General features: G+C 35.5%; 1 protein-coding gene and 1 long non-coding RNA gene across 2 annotated transcripts in view; both read right to left on the bottom strand.

The window, feature by feature from the left end:
* Window positions 1-20,438, bottom strand: part of ITGA4 (integrin subunit alpha 4) — an 83,248-nt gene that overhangs the window by 29,052 nt on the left and 33,758 nt on the right. The window contains exons 11-16 of the mRNA XM_033423680.2: window positions 17,193-17,287; window positions 15,893-15,983; window positions 15,239-15,284; window positions 14,708-14,862; window positions 11,425-11,579; window positions 1,292-1,441 (exon numbers count right to left, since the gene is read on the bottom strand). Of these exons, the coding sequence (XP_033279571.1) occupies window positions 1,292-1,441; window positions 11,425-11,579; window positions 14,708-14,862; window positions 15,239-15,284; window positions 15,893-15,983; window positions 17,193-17,287 (692 nt within the window). The remainder of the gene's footprint in view (window positions 1-1,291; window positions 1,442-11,424; window positions 11,580-14,707; window positions 14,863-15,238; window positions 15,285-15,892; window positions 15,984-17,192; window positions 17,288-20,438) is intronic.
* LOC125965050 (uncharacterized) lies at window positions 2,028-11,414 on the bottom strand. Its single transcript, XR_007478528.1, has 2 exons — window positions 3,826-11,414; window positions 2,028-2,310 (listed from the first exon to the last, which is right to left on the bottom strand). It is a non-coding gene; the product is annotated as an uncharacterized LOC125965050 (long non-coding RNA).

Here is a 20,438-nt window from a genome sequence, read left to right as displayed (position 1 = left end):
AGTTTGTGTTTTCTTATTTATTTTCATTTTGGATGATCTGTCCATTGGTGAAAGGGGGGTGTTAAAGTCCCCTACTATGAATGTGTTACTGTCAATTTCCCCTTTTATGGCTGTTAGCATTTGCCTTCTGTATTGAGGTGCTCCTATGTTGGGTGCATAAATATTTACAATTGTTATATCTTCTTCTTGGATTGATCTCTTGATCATTGTGTAGTGTCCTTCTTTGTCTCTCGTAATAGTCTTTATTTTAAAGTCTATTTTGCCTGATATGAGAATTGCTACTCCAGCTTTCTTTTGATTTCCATTTGCATGGAATATCTTTTTCCATCCCCTCACTTTCAGTCTGTATGTGTCCCTAGGTCTGAAGTGGGTCTCTTGTAGAGAGCATGTATACGGGGCTTTTTTTGGTATCCATTCAGCCAGTCTCTGTCTTTTGGAGCATTTAATCCATTTACAGTTAAGGTAATTATTGATATGTATGTTCCTATTACCATCTTCTTAATTGTTTTGGGTTTGTTTTTGTAGGTCTTTTCCTTCTGTTGTGTTTCCTGCCTAGAGAAGTTCCTTTAGCATTTGCTGTAAAGCTGGTTTGGTGGCACTGAATTCTCTTAGCTTTTGCTTTTGTGTAAAGTTTTAAATTTCTCCATCAAATCTGAATGAGATCCTTGCTGGGTAGAGTAATCTTGGTTGTAGGTTTTTCCCTTTCATCACTTCAGGGATACATTTTAAAAAGCTGTTCACTGTTTAGAATGCAGGATCCATCTCAAAATGCACATACAGTTAAGTTAAAAAGAGAAACTGTTGTGTAACATAGATACACATTTATAAATGAGTAAAATCTGACTAACAAGACATGAGTGAATCTGTGGGTAGGGTGACTGAGAGGGAGACAAACTGAAAAAGAAGGAGACAGAAAATGAGAAAGATAAGCTGAACACACATGATGATGCTGAATAACTCATGAATGCAACTCACTTCCATTAGGAGTGCTCTCTGGAAATATATTTTCTTCACTGGCAAGGCATCAAGGAGAGAAAATTAACATTTTATGTATATGGGAAACCACTGTTATGACTAAATGCATATTTAAAAGTATTCAGTTCAATATCCTAAAGGGAATATTAAAAATAAAGAAAAATGGAAAACAAGACATACCATAAATCTTTTTTATAAAAACATAATTTTAAAGAAATTTAGAGGGAGTTCATTTCCTCAGAACTATGTACTATTTCAAAAAAATTTCTTCAGTTATATGTCACATGATGTTTCAAATAAAGGAAAAATTTCCTACTGTTTTTGCAATGATGTCTTTTTCTTTCTTCTGCTGAAGAATTGGCTGAAGTGGTGGGAATTCCTCTGTACTTCGTTTACTGATGACATGATGCCCCAGGTGGTAAGCGGCTTCAATCTGAATTGGGGTGAGGATGTCCCGTACATCTTTCTAAAGAAATTGAAAGCCATATGAATTAATAACAAAAATAAGCATCTAAATAAAAAATATATATAAAGTCCCTCCTTTCCTGCATAAGGTCAAACACAATATATGGAAGTCAAAGAAAATCCTTTCCTTTTAAGCTAAATTGTTAAAAAATTGAACTATTTTCACACATTACAAAAGCAATCACATTTATTAGGAAAAAGACAAAATGTATTAAAAATGAAAAACCGTAACTATCCAATAATAGTTATGCAGGTCTACATTTTGGCATATTTTCTTCAATGCTATTTTCTATGCATACAATTTTCTTATTAGTTGTTACAGTTTTTCTACATTTATTGTGCTTTTACACTTTATAAAGAAAGAGTTCTTGGATTTATTTATCAATGATACAGGAATTGTAACCCATTTGGAATCCATTCTGCTCTGTATGACACTCTTTTAAGTTTAATATCTTACTAATTTTTTACACAGCATTTATCATTCTTAATCTTCTTTATATGTAGTCAAAAAGTCTTTGAGTGATTAGGTTTTTAAAATTTATTGTCTTCTGCCCCCCAAGGAATGACTCTTGAGTTTATTACACTGGTTGTCAATTCATATATTTTAATCTTTATTTCTACATGCAGGCATTATTTTTCTCTCTTTTAAAAACATTTTCCCATGAACTTAAAATTTATTTCATCTTTTCATTTGATTATTCAATAGCCCCTTCATTAAATGGGAATATACAACATTACTATCAAAATTATTTGCTAACATAAACATGCACAAACACTAAAATAACTGACAAGAAAATAACTTTGAAGTAGTTTGGCATTCAATTAAGAAAACACTTCCCTAAAGAGTAAAGGTGTTCTAGAATCCCAAGTCTGTGAAAAAAAAAAAAAAAGGAAGTCAAGTAAGACAAAAAACATGGCATCTCTTAGAAAGCGCTTCTCAGAGCAGCCCTGCCTATACAGATATGAGATTTTCAAAATATATTGAACAAAGCAGACTCATTTATTTTTCTCCCTATCTAAGAGGATGGGCAAATAAGATTCCACTATAAAGTAATCCATGAGGATTTATAACAGAATTCAGTCGACAATTTAAACTGCACGAAATAAGACATATTGATGGCAAATCTATAGAACAAGTAGCTTATGCACAACAAAAATTAAAAGTAGATATTATATCAGGATTTGAGAGAGAAGCTCACGATCAGCAGATACAGTCCACCTACACAGGAACTATGCAGTTTTTTTCTTTTTCTTGGTATTAGAATTGTTACTATACTCAGAAGATATTCAAAGAATTGGTCACACACTTTGTCTTTCACACTAACAATTTAAATGTAAAGCTTGGCTTGACTCTACGTTTCATATGCCCGTTTCAATTTACATTTCTTCTGATTTAAAAAAAAAAAAAGATTCATCAAAGTCCCACTAAAGAAACTCAAGTGTTTTCATTGGGACTAGACATATTAATTTTAACCATAAGTGAGCTTTATATTTATGAGGTTTATATTTACACTTAGTGAGTTCCTTAGTAGATCCATGACACTGTAATTGACAGACCTCCTACTGAATAATGTCAGTGGATTTCTATTTATCTAGACAATTCAGAGTTGGAATATAGCTTAAACATTTCTGCCTAAAAGCAGATTTCCAAAGCTCATAAATTAACAATCCCTACTGAATAGAAAAAAATACCTATCAGACAGATTACTGCTATGCTATTTATGCCTATAGTAACTTTTGATAAAAATCAATGAAGTTAATAAAGATGACATTTCACATAAGACTACACCTATCCTATGTCTTTTATGTAATTATAAAAAAGGATGTAATTGTTTCTTCTCATCATTTACAACATTATATATAAATTATATATATATATATATATATATATATATATATATATATATAAATTGGTTAAAAGCAAGTGGTCTGAAGGTAGAGTACTGGGGTTCAAACCTCAGGTCCTTCACTTGTTATCTATATGTAACCTTGGGCAAATTACATAATCTGTCTATGGAACTATTACCTCATCTGAAAATGGTTGGTAATAATGATAATGAAAATGATGATTACGACACCTATACCTTATTGTGAGGATTCAATGACATAATGTATGTAAAACACTTAGTACAATGCCTGGTACGTATTAAGGTCTCAATAGATGTTAAATATTATAATTATTATGTGTATATTACTGCAAAATGTAGCTATATAAGCCAACCAAGAAATTACAGAAGTTCAATTTCTTATAATAAATTCTGGTGACTATTTGGAAGGAATAAGAAAAAAGAAAATTAGTCTATTGCCAACCAGTGAACACTAAATAGAAAATGAGCTACGTTTTCTACTAATACAACTATTAGACTTGTATTAATTAAGTGGTACCTGGAAGATGTGTAGCATGACTCAGAGTACTCAAGATCTCTCATGGCTTTTCCATTCTCACACATGGAGATGTTTTTATTAGATTACTTGGTAAGTGATCATCTCAACTCGAAACCTTGACCATATAGGAATGCTGCAAATCAAGGTCCAAATCCCAAGTTATCAACTTGTGAAAATGGAACAGCTTGAAGCCCTGAGTATTACAATAGCAAACTTGATTAAATTATTCCCTAGGTGTAGGAGCTAGACAGCCACTGACTGTCCCTCCACATGTCCACTGTTTTAATTCTTCTCAACAAGCTTGCTTTGACCACATCACATGTTATCTAATTCATACTAATTTTCCACAAGGTCTTCTCTACATCTGGTGTATATTACTTTCATTATCCTAATTTGCTATTAATTACGCCTTTCTCACAATATATAAAATGTACGTGCACTCTTGCAAGAACTGTATTTGACAGATATTCACACTTACTTAACTTTAACAGCTCCACCTAAGGACAAAAGCTATAATATCAAAAATTCTTAAAGTGACTAATTAATATACAGGAGGAAAAAGTAGATTTGCTTAAAATTTTTAATTTGGATGGCATGTGCTATCTATATTAAAAATAATGAAGATTCCATGCCACATTTTTATGGACAATTACATAAAACAGGGCACCCACAAGCATACAAATTAGCACATGCCTGAAATTACACAAAGTCTGCCTTCTTGTCTGACTTTCACAGAAATTTTTATTATGGCCAGCTTGAGAACTGAGCTGTAGGCCCATGTCATCCTATTGTGTTTATGCAGTGAGGGAATTTATTTAAAGGATGGAGCCAGAAATATTTATAAAATATTACTTAATGAACAATGATGTTGAGGTATAAATAAACATGTGAAAATATCTATTCATGGGTCTACTCTGTAGAAGACAGGATCTAGGGATACAAAACTGAAAGCCAGTGCCTACATTACACTTTAAAACCCATAAATCCACACATGTGGTGGAGGGGTGAGCATTCTGATACATGCAGACAGAAGTACAGAAGAGGGAGGGCCACCTAACCTACACTCGAAAGGGCATGGGAAAATTCTTACATAGAAGAATTTTAAGAAGGAATGTGATCAGATTTGTGTGGAGAAGGTTAAGACTGAGGCATAGATTGGAATCTGAGCTAGCAATGCCCTGTGTAATTATAACCATTTTATCTAGTAAGTATGTTTCAGAGGGTGAACTGTCAAACATCTGGGACTACAACTTCCTGAGAAAAGACAACACCCCCAAGACAGGTGCCCTCACCATCACATGAATAGAACATTACAGATTTTCCCTCACAGAATTCTTTAAAAAGCTCTGAGAACACATCATTTATAAATTTATTAAATATTGATTGATTGGGGGCCTTATGTAATGAGTTGTGCTAGCTCTAAGAAGAAAACAAACATGGAAAAGATAATATCCTGTCTTCAAAGACCTTGTAATCTAACAAAGAATTAATATATGTTGGAATAATCAATCATCTTCTAGGTTACCATATCAGTATAGTTATATAGTTGGTCTGTATTTAGATTTTCAGCAGAAATGCATGCATATATGGACTGGTCCACAGTGGTTAAAATATAACTACTTTGGAGCAAATGGTACTTCATTAAACTATGTGTTTGTATAGCTTAAAAATATAAGCAAATAAAATACAAATACATATATTTAGTAATCAAATACGTGTTCATTTTTTGAAGTTATTACTGAAAATGATGGGTTTTATAAGTTACCTAAGACTTAGATACCAAAATAAAATTCCTTTATTTCAGAAGTCCAAAATCCAGAATTTAGAGAAACCAGAGGAAAGAAAGAATAAACTAATCTACTAAATACATAGGCAGGTTGATTTCATGATTATTATACAACATACTAAGGCCACTGAACTCACTGGATCTCAGATACCAGTAGAGACAGGCATTCCTGGTCCAATGACTAAGCTAAATATTTCTAGATTTTATGGAATGCTGTAGACAGGAAGGGAATGTTTGTTTTCTTCTCAAACATCAGAGAGTATTTTGATGCAGAGATTCCATCAAGATCAATCAAGAAATATCTCTAAAAACCTGAAGGTAAGTCTCACTACCATGGCTGCTCCAACATTTCTAAATATTGTTGCCAATTGTTGAATGGGTTTCTCTAAATCAAAACAGCCTCAAAATTATCCTTTGTCCTAAAATCTTGTCCTAAGAAATCTCTAAGACCTAATCAAGTTGTACCTTTGAAGATAACAAAGATTCATTTTAATATGCTTACATGGATGGGGAAACATTTTCATAAAGGGAAAAGCGAGGTCCAAGAGAACAGAATTTCAATAGATAAAACACTATAAGGCCTAAAAAATTAACCATTTGCCTTCTACCATAGAAACCTTTTATTAACTCCCAACTCTAAATTCTAGATTCTCCTTTCATAACATCTAATAATTGTAAGGCTCTAACAGTAAAAAATAAAGCTTGGCATAATTAAAAACCACCAAAAAATGGAGTTCTATAAGGAAAAAAATAATTTCTGCCTTATTTTCTGAGGAATACATTTTGACCGTACACATAAAACAGTCTTATGTAATACCCGTTTTAATTATGAGTAGATGAAGCAGACGTGAGAAAACTGATGTGCTTACCAACCAGGTAAATGACCATATAGTCTCAGAAAAATAACATACCAGCAAATGCATATGCTAGTGATGTGATACTTATTAGATTGCTAACAATGTCTCCTATATTCCAAGAAGATCCAATACATGAAACTAGAGAATGTGTGATTAAAAGAGAAGGACTTAATAAAAGCCAAGTTTTATGAGAAGATGTGGATTTTCTAAAATAGCCAAATTCTCTACTATCAAAGACTGTGATGGGTTTTTTTTAAATATAAGTAGGTTTAAAGACTTTCATTTATGTGAGATCATCAAGGGGTTGTGAGCAAGAATAAAAATAAAATTCAATTCTTTTTCTCACCTTCAGGTCCCCAATGGCTCTAACATGTTGTCATACTGATGAAATCTTTCTGGCTCATTCTCTTTAATACTCAAGTCCAACAATGTGCTGCTCCCACTGGGACCTCCAATTCAACTTTGTTCCCCTGTCCCTCACACACCCTCTTGCTGTCCTCTCTCCTCTCCTTACCCTGCTTAATCTTCATGGCCAAAAATATAACCACTCCCTTGCATACTCCTCGGCTCTCTAGTGCGTTCCTTCTTTGCTTCACTCTATTGGCAGACCACAACCATGGTTGATTGTAACTCTTCATCTACCCCCATCTGTAAGGTTGAACATGACTGGAAAAAACCACAACCATACTGACTCATCTCACTTTCTGATGCAACTTAGAGCCTAACTCCATCTCAGGATCATACTGTACTTTCTCACTCTCCCACTCTCCTAGAAGACTACTTCACGTCTTCTTCCCGAACTCTAAACACCACTTCTCCCATTCCGATGGAAGCTAATGCCTTTGCTTCTTACTTCACTGATAATATTAAAGCAATCAGAAGAGAACTTCCAGTCCTCTCAACCACATCTGCCCAGCATCTGCAAGCAAATAAACAAATGAACTATGCATGTGCTATCTAGAATCAATCCTTTCATCTGTACAATTAATCCCACCCTTTTTGCCCTCTTTGCACTGACGATTCTGATTCTTTCCTCTTATCTATCTCATTTACTCTATTGGAACACACCCATCAGCATAAAAGCATGCTATTCCTCCCATCTTAAAAGAAACAAAAAGTCTCTCCACTTCTCTTGTCAGCTACTGACTCCCCACCCCTTTTCTTTAGCTCCCCTTGGAACAAAAATCTGTGAAAGAATAAGCTACACCCTGTCTCCAATTCCTCTCCTCCTTTTCCTCTGAACTGCTGTTGTCATGATCACCAATAGCTTCTACATTGCTAAACCCAATGGTGAGTTCTTAGCCCTCATCTTCTTCAACTAAGAGGAAAGCACTGAAAACACTGTCACGCCTTTCTCCTTGCCCTGCTTTATTCACTTCACTTCCGGGATGCCACAAGCTCCTGTTTTTCTTCCTTACTGGTTAGTCCTTCTCATCTCCTTTGTAAGCCTTCTCTTCTCTCTAACCACTTCATGTTGTAGGGTCCAGAGTGCAGACCTTAGCTCTTTTCTCCTCCTGTGATGATCTCAGCCACCTCACATGACTTTCAAACCCATTCATATGCCAAAGATGCATTGTTAGATTTCCAGTTCCATGCCCCTCTCCAATTCCAGATGAGTATATACAATACAAATGATTAATTGCTGTTTACACTTAAAAGTAAAATAGGTCTCTCCAGCTCCGCAGGTCCACAACTGAACTCCAACATTTTACACCCAAAAGTTGTTTCCCTTGCCCTATTGATGAAAACTGTATTCTTCTAGTTGCTTGGGCTAATGACTTTGGAGTCGTCTTGGAGCCTTTCTTTCTCAAATGCTAGACATCCAGTCTGTCAGTAAATTTTGTAGAATCTGTCTTCTACTACTTCTCAGCAGATCCACTGCTACCACCTTCGTTGAAGCCATCATCTCTCACCTGGCTTATTGCAGTGTCCTCTTCTTCCTGTGTCAACCTGTGGTCGCCTACTGTGTAGTCTCAACATAGCAGTCAGAGTATTCCTTTTTATTACTCAGTCAGATCATGTCAATTATCTGCCCCAAACTCTACGACAGATCCCCATGTCACTTGGAGAAAAAGTCACAGGGTCTTATGCGATTTGACTCTTTTTCTACTGCTCTCCCCCTTGCTCACTCTTCCAGCCATCCTTGCCTCCTCATGGTTTCCTAAAACAACCAGGCTCATTCGTTTCCTGATGCTTTTTTACCTAGCTCTTCTTTCAGTAATGTTCTCCTCCTGGATCAGGGGTTCTCAAAGTACAGCTCTCAAGCTGGCAGCATCAGCATCACCTGGGGACTTTGTAGAAAAGCAAATTCTCAGGCCTTATTGAAGACATACTGAATCAAGAACTCTAGGTGGGGCCCAGCAATCTGTGTTTCAACAAGCCCCCCAGGTAATGCTGTTGCATGCTAAAGTTGCGGACCACTGCCCCAGACACCTACATGGTAACTTCTTAGCTTCCTTCAAGTCTTTGCTCAGATGTCACCTTCTGAATGAGGCCCACTCTGCCCACCCTATTTAAAATTGCATTCTTCACTCCTTCCCCAGCACCCTATAATGTCCTGTGCTCTGCTCTCCTTTTGTTTTTCCATCACCCATATAATCCTCTAAAACAGGGGTTCCCAATCCCCGGGCCAGGACCGGTACCGGTCTGTGGCCTGTTAGGAACTGGGCTGCACAGCAGGAGGTGAGTGAGGGGCGAGCGAGCGAAGCTTCATCTGCCGCTCCCCATCGCTCCCCATCGCTCACACTACCTCCTGAACCATCCCCCCCGCCCCAGTGGAAAAACTGTCTTCCATGAAACCGGTCCCTGGTGCCTAAAAGGTTGGGGTCTGCTGCTCTAAAATACTATAAAATTTACATTTTGTTACTATTGTGCTATTACATTTTGTTACTATTGTGTTACTATTTGTTACTATTGTGTATCATTACATTTTGTGCCGTTGTTTATCTCACCACACTAGACTATAAACTCTGTGAGGGTGGTAATCTTTTTGTTTCAGTCACTGACCTGTATGAGTGTCTCAAACAGAACCTGACACTACATAGGTACTCAATATCTATTAACTGGAAGAAGTGGAAGTTAATTGGTACAGCCAACAGGAGCTATGCAAAGAGAGTATGCCCAACCAGCAGGCAGGGAGTCCTCTGAGAGGTGGGGGCTGTGGCCCTGAGCACATAATTAACAAGTGTCACCTTATTTCACTGTAAGGGGCGCTGAGGTAGAATGCACATGTATATTAACACTCCTGACACCGGACGCGCTTTGCAGAGCAAAGGAACAATCCGGTTAATGTTTCCGAAAGCCTCGGGTACCATGCTGGTGGGGGTGGGAAATGCACTCATTATATTTTCATCTCCTCCTAAATAACAGCTAGGGGTCCTTGACAAAACTCAAGATTAAGGCAGCTGTTTCTGTGGTTCTTACACCTGCCTTTGGATTTGTTGCAAGGGAGAGTGTTGGAGTAGACTTTTGCCTTTCTATGTATGAGTTTTAAAACGTCCCAAACAAAAGCAAGGTAAGTTAGGAAGGAAAAAGAAATATTGGAAGAAACAATCACTTTTTCAAAAACAGTCCCTCTATGTACCAATCCCAGAGCTAAGTGCTTTTTTTTGACATTGACAGTATGGCCCAAAGTCATGGCTTTGTAACCTGCTTTTGTTGTGTTACCATGGTAGTGACAAGTATATATGCAACTAACACAGAAACCTCTGCTAAATTGTCATTTCTGGTACAAATCTATTCTGAAGAAAGTGCACAATTTTGATGAACCCTTAGTCATAGGAACAATGTCAAGAAACGGGACTAAATAAATCAGATCAATTTGCTGCCATTTATACAGGTTCAACACAGTATGTCTGTCAATGCCTGATGTTGGTCCTTTTATTGCCCTTTAAAATGGTCTCAATGCTAGGCTCTAAAATTGATTAACCTGAGTAAAATCAACTATGCAGAATTAAAAAGAAAAAACCCTCTTTAATCCCCACCACATCAATGATGGTTGCACTAATATCATTCTATACTTTTGGCTCTCGACCATCTAATAGCTTTACTCTAGTACGACAATAAAAACTGTTAAGGGAAATGAGGAAATAGCATAGGGATTATTGCTGTTAGCATTTAATAGTCCTGATGCTTGTTTGCATTTGCTTGGAATAAGTATCTAAGGAAAAATTAAGTTCTAAGCTGAGGCTACTATTTGAAATCCCAGAAAAGGCTCCTGGGAATAGTTTGGCTTTTTTGTGACAGTAGTTTTTCTGTTGAAGTACACCATTCCCTAATGAAAAAGACCTGGCACCGCTTCATACGATAAAATGTGATCAATGCAAGGAACGTGATGATCAGTTTGGGAATGAGTGTTTTAATAAAAGAAACATGAAACTGGCTGTGCTTTGGCAGGATATACCCCAAACCATCATGAGAAGCATCATCCTGGCCCACAGATGATCCCCATCACGCTACAACTGTGCAAGTTCCCACTGACATCACCGACAATGCTGGCATAGAGACAAAGGCACGATCCAAAAGCAGTCACGTTGGATTCTGCTTCTTAAAGTCACATGAAAAATAAACCAACTTCCCTGCCTCCCCCCACCCTCCATTATCTACCAGGAATAGATCTGGGGCTCAGCAGAGCTACTCGACATTTACATTTTTAGGCAAGTGCATAAACAGAGAGGGACAATAGCAATTGTGAAGAGGAAAAGGCAAATCTTTAAAAAACAGTGACGCGGTAAAATGTGATAAATGTGAAATAAGGAAGAAGCAAAAAGTAGAGTTTGAATTATCTAGATCTGTCACAGGATCCTCTAACATTTTGACGCTGGAACAATAGATCAGCTAGTTCAAGTAATACTTGCTTTTCACCGTGTTTTATAAAAGATACCAATGCAAGAAGACTTAAGCGTATTGATAATATTGAAGTTTACGTATCTGTTAATAAAAACAAGTTTACGTTACCCGCATAAATGCTTGATGTGTTTTACAGTTAGCCACTCTGCTTGATACTTTTATGCTTCCTGTAATCACGTCAGAAGTTCCATTGGAAGAGAAGTAAAATCTCGATGGAGACTCTGCCTTTCGGTTCACATCCAGGCTCATGTTATAAAACAAAACTGCAAAAATGTAGAGAGAATTGCAATTAGTATAATTATCTGAAGGCATTTGTTTTGTTATTTTTAAAGTGATAATAGTCAAAGTTATATAGAATACTGGAAATATATTAAATTATCTTCATTAAATAACTTTCTAAAAACTAACCTGAAATATGAAAGAGGGAACAACTTAAAATACACATTTCAAAAATTATTTTTATAAATTAAAAAAAAGAATTATAAACTTTTCTCTAGGTTTCTACTTTTAAAATTAACATCTTTAGTGATTTGCTTAATCCTCCTACATATAAACATTTCACAGCTACACTACCAAAGTTCTTACTAATAATAAAAGTCTCAAGTAAAGTTTCAGATTTCTTCGAGTCCTTTTGTCCGTAGAACGTCTGACTGAGGAAGTACAGGCACCCAAATGTCACTTGTAATAATTTTATCTTGTGTGGTTACAGAACTAATTTCATATATGGTTGGGTTCATTTATTTCCATTTGTTTCCAATTTGAGGGGTTGCTATTTTTCTTTGATTTTTTTTTTTTTAACGTGAAGTGAACACATGGTTTAAAAGTCAAACCTACATAAACAGCTGACTCACAGACATCTCCTTTCCAGCCCTAGACCCTGATTATTTCCCTTCCTTGTTTTTATTGGTTTCTGGTTGGATCTTCCAGTGTTGATTTATGCAAAAATAAACAAATATATACAGACATTCTCTCAATAAATATTCTGGCAGTTTGGTAAGAACTTATTTCAAATCTGACATGGTAAATGATGTGCTAAAGAAGATCTTCAATAACCAAAAAATTCAGGAAAATTTACAACAACCAAAAAAACTTCCAAGACCGATCTTACCAAGAAAGAAAGAGCTATTTCTTGAATATAAAAGGGTTCTTTGTCAGACTGGTGGTTGTCAGAGGTGAGGGGTGGGGGATGGGTGACGGGATCAAAAGGCACAAAGTTCTAGCTACGAAAAAAGTCATGGGGATGTAATGTACAGCATGGTGACAACAGTTAATCATACCGTATTGCACACTTGAAAGGTGCTAAGAGAGTAGATCTTAAAATTTCTTATCACAAGAAAAAAATATTTACAACTATGTATGACGATGGATGTTAACTAGACTTATTTTGGTGATTATTTTACAATATACACAAATATTGAATCATCTCATGTTTTATACCTGAAACTAATATAATGTTGTTCATCAGTTATACCTCAATTTAAAAAATTGAAAAATAAAAGGCTTCTTTGCAAAACAAGCTACATCTAGTAGTCCACTGAGAGATCATTCATTATATAGGAGAAATAATTCGTAAGTGATATTTAAAATAATTTATATTATTCCTCAAGTGTTCATTTACATTTTAGGAGTATCTTACTCTTCTGGAAGGATTTTATCTACTTCAAGGAAACATAAGTATAAAACCTACATCACGCCTACAAACTTCAAATAAATCTTTCAACCTTCCTTTTATTTAGAAAATAAAGTCCAAATCAATTGGCTTCAAAATTACTGTAACTGAGGTTCAATGCCTCCGAGATAGAGTTGCAACTGAAATAGTCATCTACAAATTCATCACTCTGAGCTCAGACAAGAGCACATGAAACAAGGGAAATAAAAATCCATTCACAGTAAGTGGCAAAATGTCCTGGTTTTATTAAATATGCTTACTATGTGAATTATTTCTCCCAAGGAGTCATTTTATGACAACTATAAAGCATGTTTTGTAACAATGCTATGATTATTTATGATTTTCATATATTTGTTTTCAATCATTTAAAGAAATATTTGGTCACAATGGAATCGGTAGTACGACAAATACTGATTTTCCATAAAGGGAAATAGTTCTCTCTATTTAACATGTGTCTCTCAGATAATCATCAGCTTGTCAGTGTCACTGTGTTACTAGGGTCATGCTCTCCAACTGCTACTTCTTCAATCAATAACCAGGTGAAGGTTTTGCCCACTGGCCTATCACTGCATCTTTAATGAGGACTTCTGCAGAGTACCATTAAAAATGAATCTTATCTATGATATCTGTAAGAAGAGAATCTAAAAAAGAATGAATATACATATATGTATAACTGAATCATTTTGCTGTACACCTGAAACTAATACAACATTGTAAATCAACTATACTCCAATAAAATTAAAATTTAAAAAAAATGAATCTGATCTAAAATAGAAATACCAGGCTCATTCTCTACTTCTTATTACAGGCTAATTCAGACTGAGGCCTCTGCTACATATCTATAGCTTGGTTCAATCAGTATCTGCTACCCTTCATGATGTTTAGATGACACCCGGCAGGGTCATGGGAACAAACCACTCTTGATAGGCCTGCGGGGCTCAGGAAATACATGAATTATTAATGTCCAAATGGTAAACTCCGTTATGCTTCTCTTCTACCATGGGCTAGTTTCATTAGAAGTTATTCTAATATTAGCTTAAATATAACATAATTAGGAACATTAACCTGCTAGAAAAAAATGTAATGATTATGAAGTCACATATACGTTATTTGAGATTAACCACAATGTTGGATGAGCCATATCAAAGATACTTTCTCCAGAGCAGATCACCGAGAGTTGCCTATGTACAGGCAAATGGGCATGGCTCTTAGGAGCCGATAGTCATAGTAAATCCTTAAGAGATGTGTGTTATTTATGGAAATTAGAATCAGGGTCTAGACTCCAGATAAGCTTCTTCAATTACTCAAAGAGGATAGAATAAGAAAAAAAGAATCTTCCCCCTCTCAGGCCTCCAACTTAAGTCAGCTCAAGACTTCAGTGAGCCTCATAAAACAGGAGGAGCTGTGGTGATGTTCTTTTTATTCCAAAGAGATCTTACAGATTAAGCTCAATTAGTTTACCTTAAATAACATAGCAAGTGATACTCTTGCTCTATTTCCTGCCATAATCTCTAAACAACTAGAGCCTTAATGTGTCCAACTCATTGGTTAGAACAAAGCGAGAATCCGGAAGATGAAGAGGAAAGGTTATCAGGTGGCTGCTCTCTCCTGCCCTAAAATCCCCTCCATGGTGAAATACAGAGAGAGCTCAAAAGATGACCAAGAGATTTATGAGGGAAGTGCACATTCTATCAGGCATTAATTTGTTAAGGGCACCCTTACCGATATAACCTGGAACCTCTTTGCCCTTATATGAGAAACAGAGTGTTAGATCCATGCACACAGAAGGCAATTCATTTTCAATACAGTTAAAATTTGTTCTATTTACTGACTCAGGATGGTTTAAAGAAGCTTCGACAATCACTACAGGTCTCGCCCTAAGAAGGAAATAAAATTAGCAATATTAATTGCAGAATTATTTTTCCTTAAGATGACAGTTAACATTTGTTTTGTCAGTTTCCACTGATCAAGTAATTTCATGAAACTGTTTAATAATATGTGTATATATATACCCAATTACATTTCCATGTATGAATCAAAAGAAATTTTCATTTAAACTTCTAAAAATATTGACTTTGATGATTTATGTATATATCTAGGTAAGGTGGGAAAAATATCCTAAAGTTCAATAATTAAATTTCAGAGTATCAAAAGGAGTGTTATGAGGTCACCACCCTGCTGATTTTAAAAACTGCCTCCCATCATTTAAATTAAGCCCAACTGTCATTAAGCAGTGAAATGTATCAACCTTACCTTAGCAGCACAGCAGAATCAGACCGAAAAGCACCAACTGCTACATCTGGAGGATAAAAAACAACACAGATTAATGATCATCATTAGTCAAAGAGAATTATTTTCAGCCGTAAATACTTAACTACATATCACCTTTCGACTATATCAAAACACTATTTACAGAAAATTAATTAGAAGAGGTATGCTTACATCTTAAGATTCATTTCACATATGTCTGAATCTGCTCATTTACAATGACATTCATCCCTTTACAGTATAAATATAAACATTAGGATATAAACATATGATATAAAGACAGCCTTGCTGAAACAAGATTCAATTTTTGGACTATAAACATTCACCCAGAAATCTCTTTTTAAATTACCAAAGAAACCCCTCTTTCTTTACATTATTGTGTGTTTCACTTATTTTCATGAATGCTTTTAATTTTTTCCGGAACAAGGAATAAAGTGTTAAGTAACTAACAGTTTAAAGCTCAGGAATTACTTGATTATTTCTGACCCATCCTTGAATTCCAAAGAGCTTTAAAAATGAAGGAAAAAACTCATTAGTAAATTAGAACTTTTCTCTACCAGTTTTATGTACTTCACAATAAAGCAGCATCCACGACAGAGTTCATTTCAATCTATAAAATATGGTGAATTTTATACTCACCTACATATCCATTATTATCTGCATCAATTTGTCCAGATATAGACTGTCCAAACATACTTAATGATTTGCTGATTTGACGCCCTTCAATTCTCTGAAAAATAGTAAAGTTGAGTGGGAAACAGGATTTGAACACGTAATATCCCAGAGAAACAATGATTTAGTTAAATAATGAGTCCTGGTACATGCCCTGGCACATTATTAACAAATGCATTGTAGTTAAGTCAAATACATGTGTCTAAGAGAAAGAGTAGTTTCCAGCTTGAAGTGGGAAGTTGACATCTATTTTGTGACAAGAAAAAAATCACTTCCTTTACTTTGTGAGCAAAGGGAAAATTATGTAGTAAAGATCTCCTGAAACAGTCCTGACACTCTCTCCCCAGTCTTTCTTCAGGCTCTGTGTTTATTTCCTTGAGCAACATGAGTAACCAAACAAATAATAAGAAAATAAGACATCTATGATCACTTAGTGGAGCCTACTACTTAGGTTTATAATAACCACCTCATTTAGCCAGATTGCTTCCTAGTATTTGACAAGGACAACTCAAGTCTGATATGTGCTTCCTATCCCATGTGTTTAATTTCATGTCCAGACACTGATTTATAAGTATCAGGGTTGTCCATTCTAAGAGAATCAGTATTCTTTACTAGACAAGTATATATCTTTCACGTTATACAGAGAACAATTTACCTATTTTTGTCTAATCAAAAATAACAGTATTAGCTAATGTTTCCCTAAGAGTACCTTTGGAAAAACTTCTCTTCTCCGCACGTGTATGTAGTTTTTTTCTATGCAATGAAATGCCCTGATTTTTCAAAATGTGAAAGTAAAGTCAGAGTTAGATCAGGGAACTTTCTCATCTTACTCTCTGCACTAAAAGGAACACAGAGTATCACATGAGTCTTTGCTCTCCCTGTGCAATCGCCATGGAACATGGGGCTTTAGCCATAGGGCAAGACACAGTTAATCAAATCCAAATGGCCTCATCTGGAATACTATGGGTATTACCTCAGAACATAAATTTGATGAAATGCAGAGAGAATGTCTTTAATAGGTTAAATACAAGCTAGAATGGAAGTGAACCAGCACTCTTATTTATGAAAAACAAAATGGTTTCAAAGAGTTATTAATGACCTTAAAAATGAGGCCATCTACTGTTATTATAAGAAAATGGTGAAAGAGTATTAAGTATTTGAAAGACCAAATTAAAAAAGATAAGTCCACATTAACGCTGGAAGTTTTAAGAAGGATTTTATTACCAATGCTTCTTTTGAAAGTATTAATAGAATAGTATTATCCTACCTGTGAGAAGGCTGACGAGATCCCATCTGCTCGGCCATTGTAAATATAAATAGCACCTCGCAAGTCATCTTCCTGTGGAGCTCCAATAGCAACATCTATTCAAGAATTTAAATGACAGAAAATAAATTCTTAATGCAAAGAATGCAACTCTGAAAACCTTCATGCTCTTTAATTAATATCACATAAGAAAACTCCTTATCAAAAAACACTTTTCTGGGCTTCCCTGGTGGTGCAGTGGTTGAGAGTCCGCCTGCCGAGGCAGGGGACACGGGTTTGTGCCCCGGTCCGGGAAGATCCCACATGCCGTGGAGCGGCTAGGCCCGTGAGCAATGGCTGCTGAGCCTGCGCATCCGGAGCCTGTGCTCCACAATGGGAGAGGCCACAACAGTGAGAGGCCCACGTGCCGCAAAAACAAAAAACAAAACAAAGACACTTTTCTCACTGGACAGAAAAAAATTATAAAATACTGTTACTGTCATAACAATGTAGTGGATTGTACAGGTAAGTCTGTGTGTGGAAGAAGCTTAGAGTCTTAGGGTCTTAGAGACAGGCTAACAGAATGGTTAAGGACACAGGTCCTACAGCCAGATGGCCAGGCCTGACCCCAGCACTGCCCTCATGCCCAGCTGTGCTATGCTGGGCCCATTTCTTAACCTCTCTGTATCTCAGTTCCCTCACCTCAGCACAGGATTGTAAGAGAACTCATCCTCGGCATAGAAAGATGTAACTCATGTGAAGTGCTTAGAGCAGTGTGTAGCACATAAGAAGTTATTATCACTATAAATACTATAACCACAAGAACCCTTATTTTGAGCTCTAGGTTTTACTTTATCTGCAAAATGACTTCTGAATTAATTCCTGTTCCAATGAAAGTAATTAAAGTATCTGTTAAGGGTATGTTTTCACATAAGAAAACCAAGAGAAAATAGAAACTATGAATAACATGGTTGCTTAAGTGCTATAAATAAAAAGTACATATAGTACTGAACTATTAAGAAGGCCCAGATCAATTTAATTCCAAGCAGAAGATACTGAAGTATATTCGGTCTTTGGCTAGCTTATATATAGATCCAAACTCTTACTTCCTAAGATGACACTTGGATCTATTATATAATATCCTAAAGTTCTAGCTATCATTATAGAAATAAGGAGAATACATGTTAATAATAATGTTTTTCGATATCTATGCAACACCATTGGGACAAAACACAGAGAATAAACAGAGATATCTGACAACTGTTTTTACTTTCCATTTGAACATTTACTACACTGTTAGTATAAACCATAACAATTATCATTAGTATGATCATAACAATCTTAACATCAGCTAGTATTTATATACTGTTTACAATGCAGGCATTGCGCTAGAGGCTTTACATACGTTATTCATGATATTCTCACATAACCCACTGTAACTCGTGTAACTCTCACAACAGCTCTATCAAATTCTTTTTGATTCTCACTTTTTATAGATGAGGAAACTGAGGCACAGAATGTAACTCACTCAAGGTCACCGAGCCAGGATGTGGTAGAGTTGGGATTTAAACCCCGCAGTCTGGCTCCACAACCTTTGCTCTCCATCACCATGTTCTATAAAATCATCAACAATAAAGTTGTGACCAACATTCTCCCCTCTTAGCACATGTTCCTCTTCTGTGTGAAAGAAGTGCTCAGTATATGATTTGATAATATATAAGCATTTCAGGAGCACATAAAATAATATAGTTTACAGCTGCAGAACTTTATTATGGTTCTGCTCAAAAAAATATTCAAACATATAGTCTAAAAGTCAGATGACAGGGCTCAACATAAAAAAACAAAAATAAGTGGTCTTGCCAAAAGCATTTTATGGCTAAAATGCTATCATCTATCTGTCTGGTCACATTGGTTGAATAGGTTTGTCTATTACCTATTTAACTTTCTCATACTTTTGATGAAATTTTTATGCTGGACTCTTGCCAAATTGATTGGTTATATTCTTAGAAAATGGCTTGTTTTGCTTTCCTAAGGACACAGGAAATATATTCTAATTTTTTTCTTTTGAAGAATAAAAAAAATGATGTCGTGAACGCCAAAATTACTGAGGTCTACTATGCAAAACACCACAAAGCTGTGCATAGTAAAAGAACATTAAGTCTGATTTGCATCTAAGACTGGAGAAGGAAGGAAAAAGAACAGGTGGGTTTTTCATCTCTTTTCTACACAATCCCACACACTCTGCCATGAACGTGAAGTAACTTCACTCATATCCCAGCAAAACAAACTAAGTTAGAAGGTGGGGAAAAAGAATAGGGAATCACATAATGAAAAATTAAACATAGATGCCCTGCTGGCTCACCCAGGCAGACAGAGCGAGATGGTGGAATTAAAGACCTCAGTGAAGAGCTAGAACACACTGAGCCTACTTCCAAATCAGCATGGTCTTGGCTAATATCTAAAATGTAGAAAGCACATAGCCATGGGCAAAGCAGAAATGCTATTCAGCCATAAAAAGGAAGGAAATCCTGTCATATGCAACAACCATCTGTGTATGTTCACATGAGAAATGAAAAATGATTCTCAAATATTTTAATACATTCAAAATAGTGAATACTCTTCCCTGGATATGTCAATTAAAAGAGGATGTAGAAGGAATTATAAGTAAACAAAATAAGTATTTTACTAAATGATGATTTTGTTTTTAAAAGAAAGAATTTTACTATTTTATATAATATATATGAAATATCAAGGTGCAAAAACATGTTTTTTTTCACAGATATTTATTAGGTTGGGTCTAAATTTACCACTTATATAATGTTTATTTTTTCATGTCTTAATCTTATATTCCATTCGATTGTAAAACTATAAAAAAGAGTGCCACTATTTCCTTCATTTACATTCATTATGGTACATACTCTATACCTGGCACGGTACAACTGACAAAAAATAAGTCCTCAATAAATATCACAGAATTGCTGATTGCTTGTGAAATGTAACATCATAATAACATTTTTTAGATATTTTAATGTAAAATTTTATGTGTAATCATAACCATAGAAATATATATGTATATTTTTTCTCTCCTTTTGTTTTAAAAATAGTAAAATAAATCCAGAAATGGTAATATTTGTATACCAAATTACACTATCTTACATTCAAGAGGGCTCACTGGAAGCATATATTCAATAACCAACTAGCTTGCTCCTTGTAGAATAACATTTTATACATTTAAAGTAGAATGAAGCATTTAGGCATAAGAAGATATTA

This window comes from Orcinus orca, chromosome 7, assembly GCF_937001465.1.
Source record: "Orcinus orca chromosome 7, mOrcOrc1.1, whole genome shotgun sequence".
Lineage (NCBI taxonomy): Eukaryota > Metazoa > Chordata > Mammalia > Artiodactyla > Delphinidae > Orcinus > Orcinus orca.
Note: the sequence above shows the minus strand (reverse complement) of the source record. Positions and strands in the feature narration are given on the sequence as shown.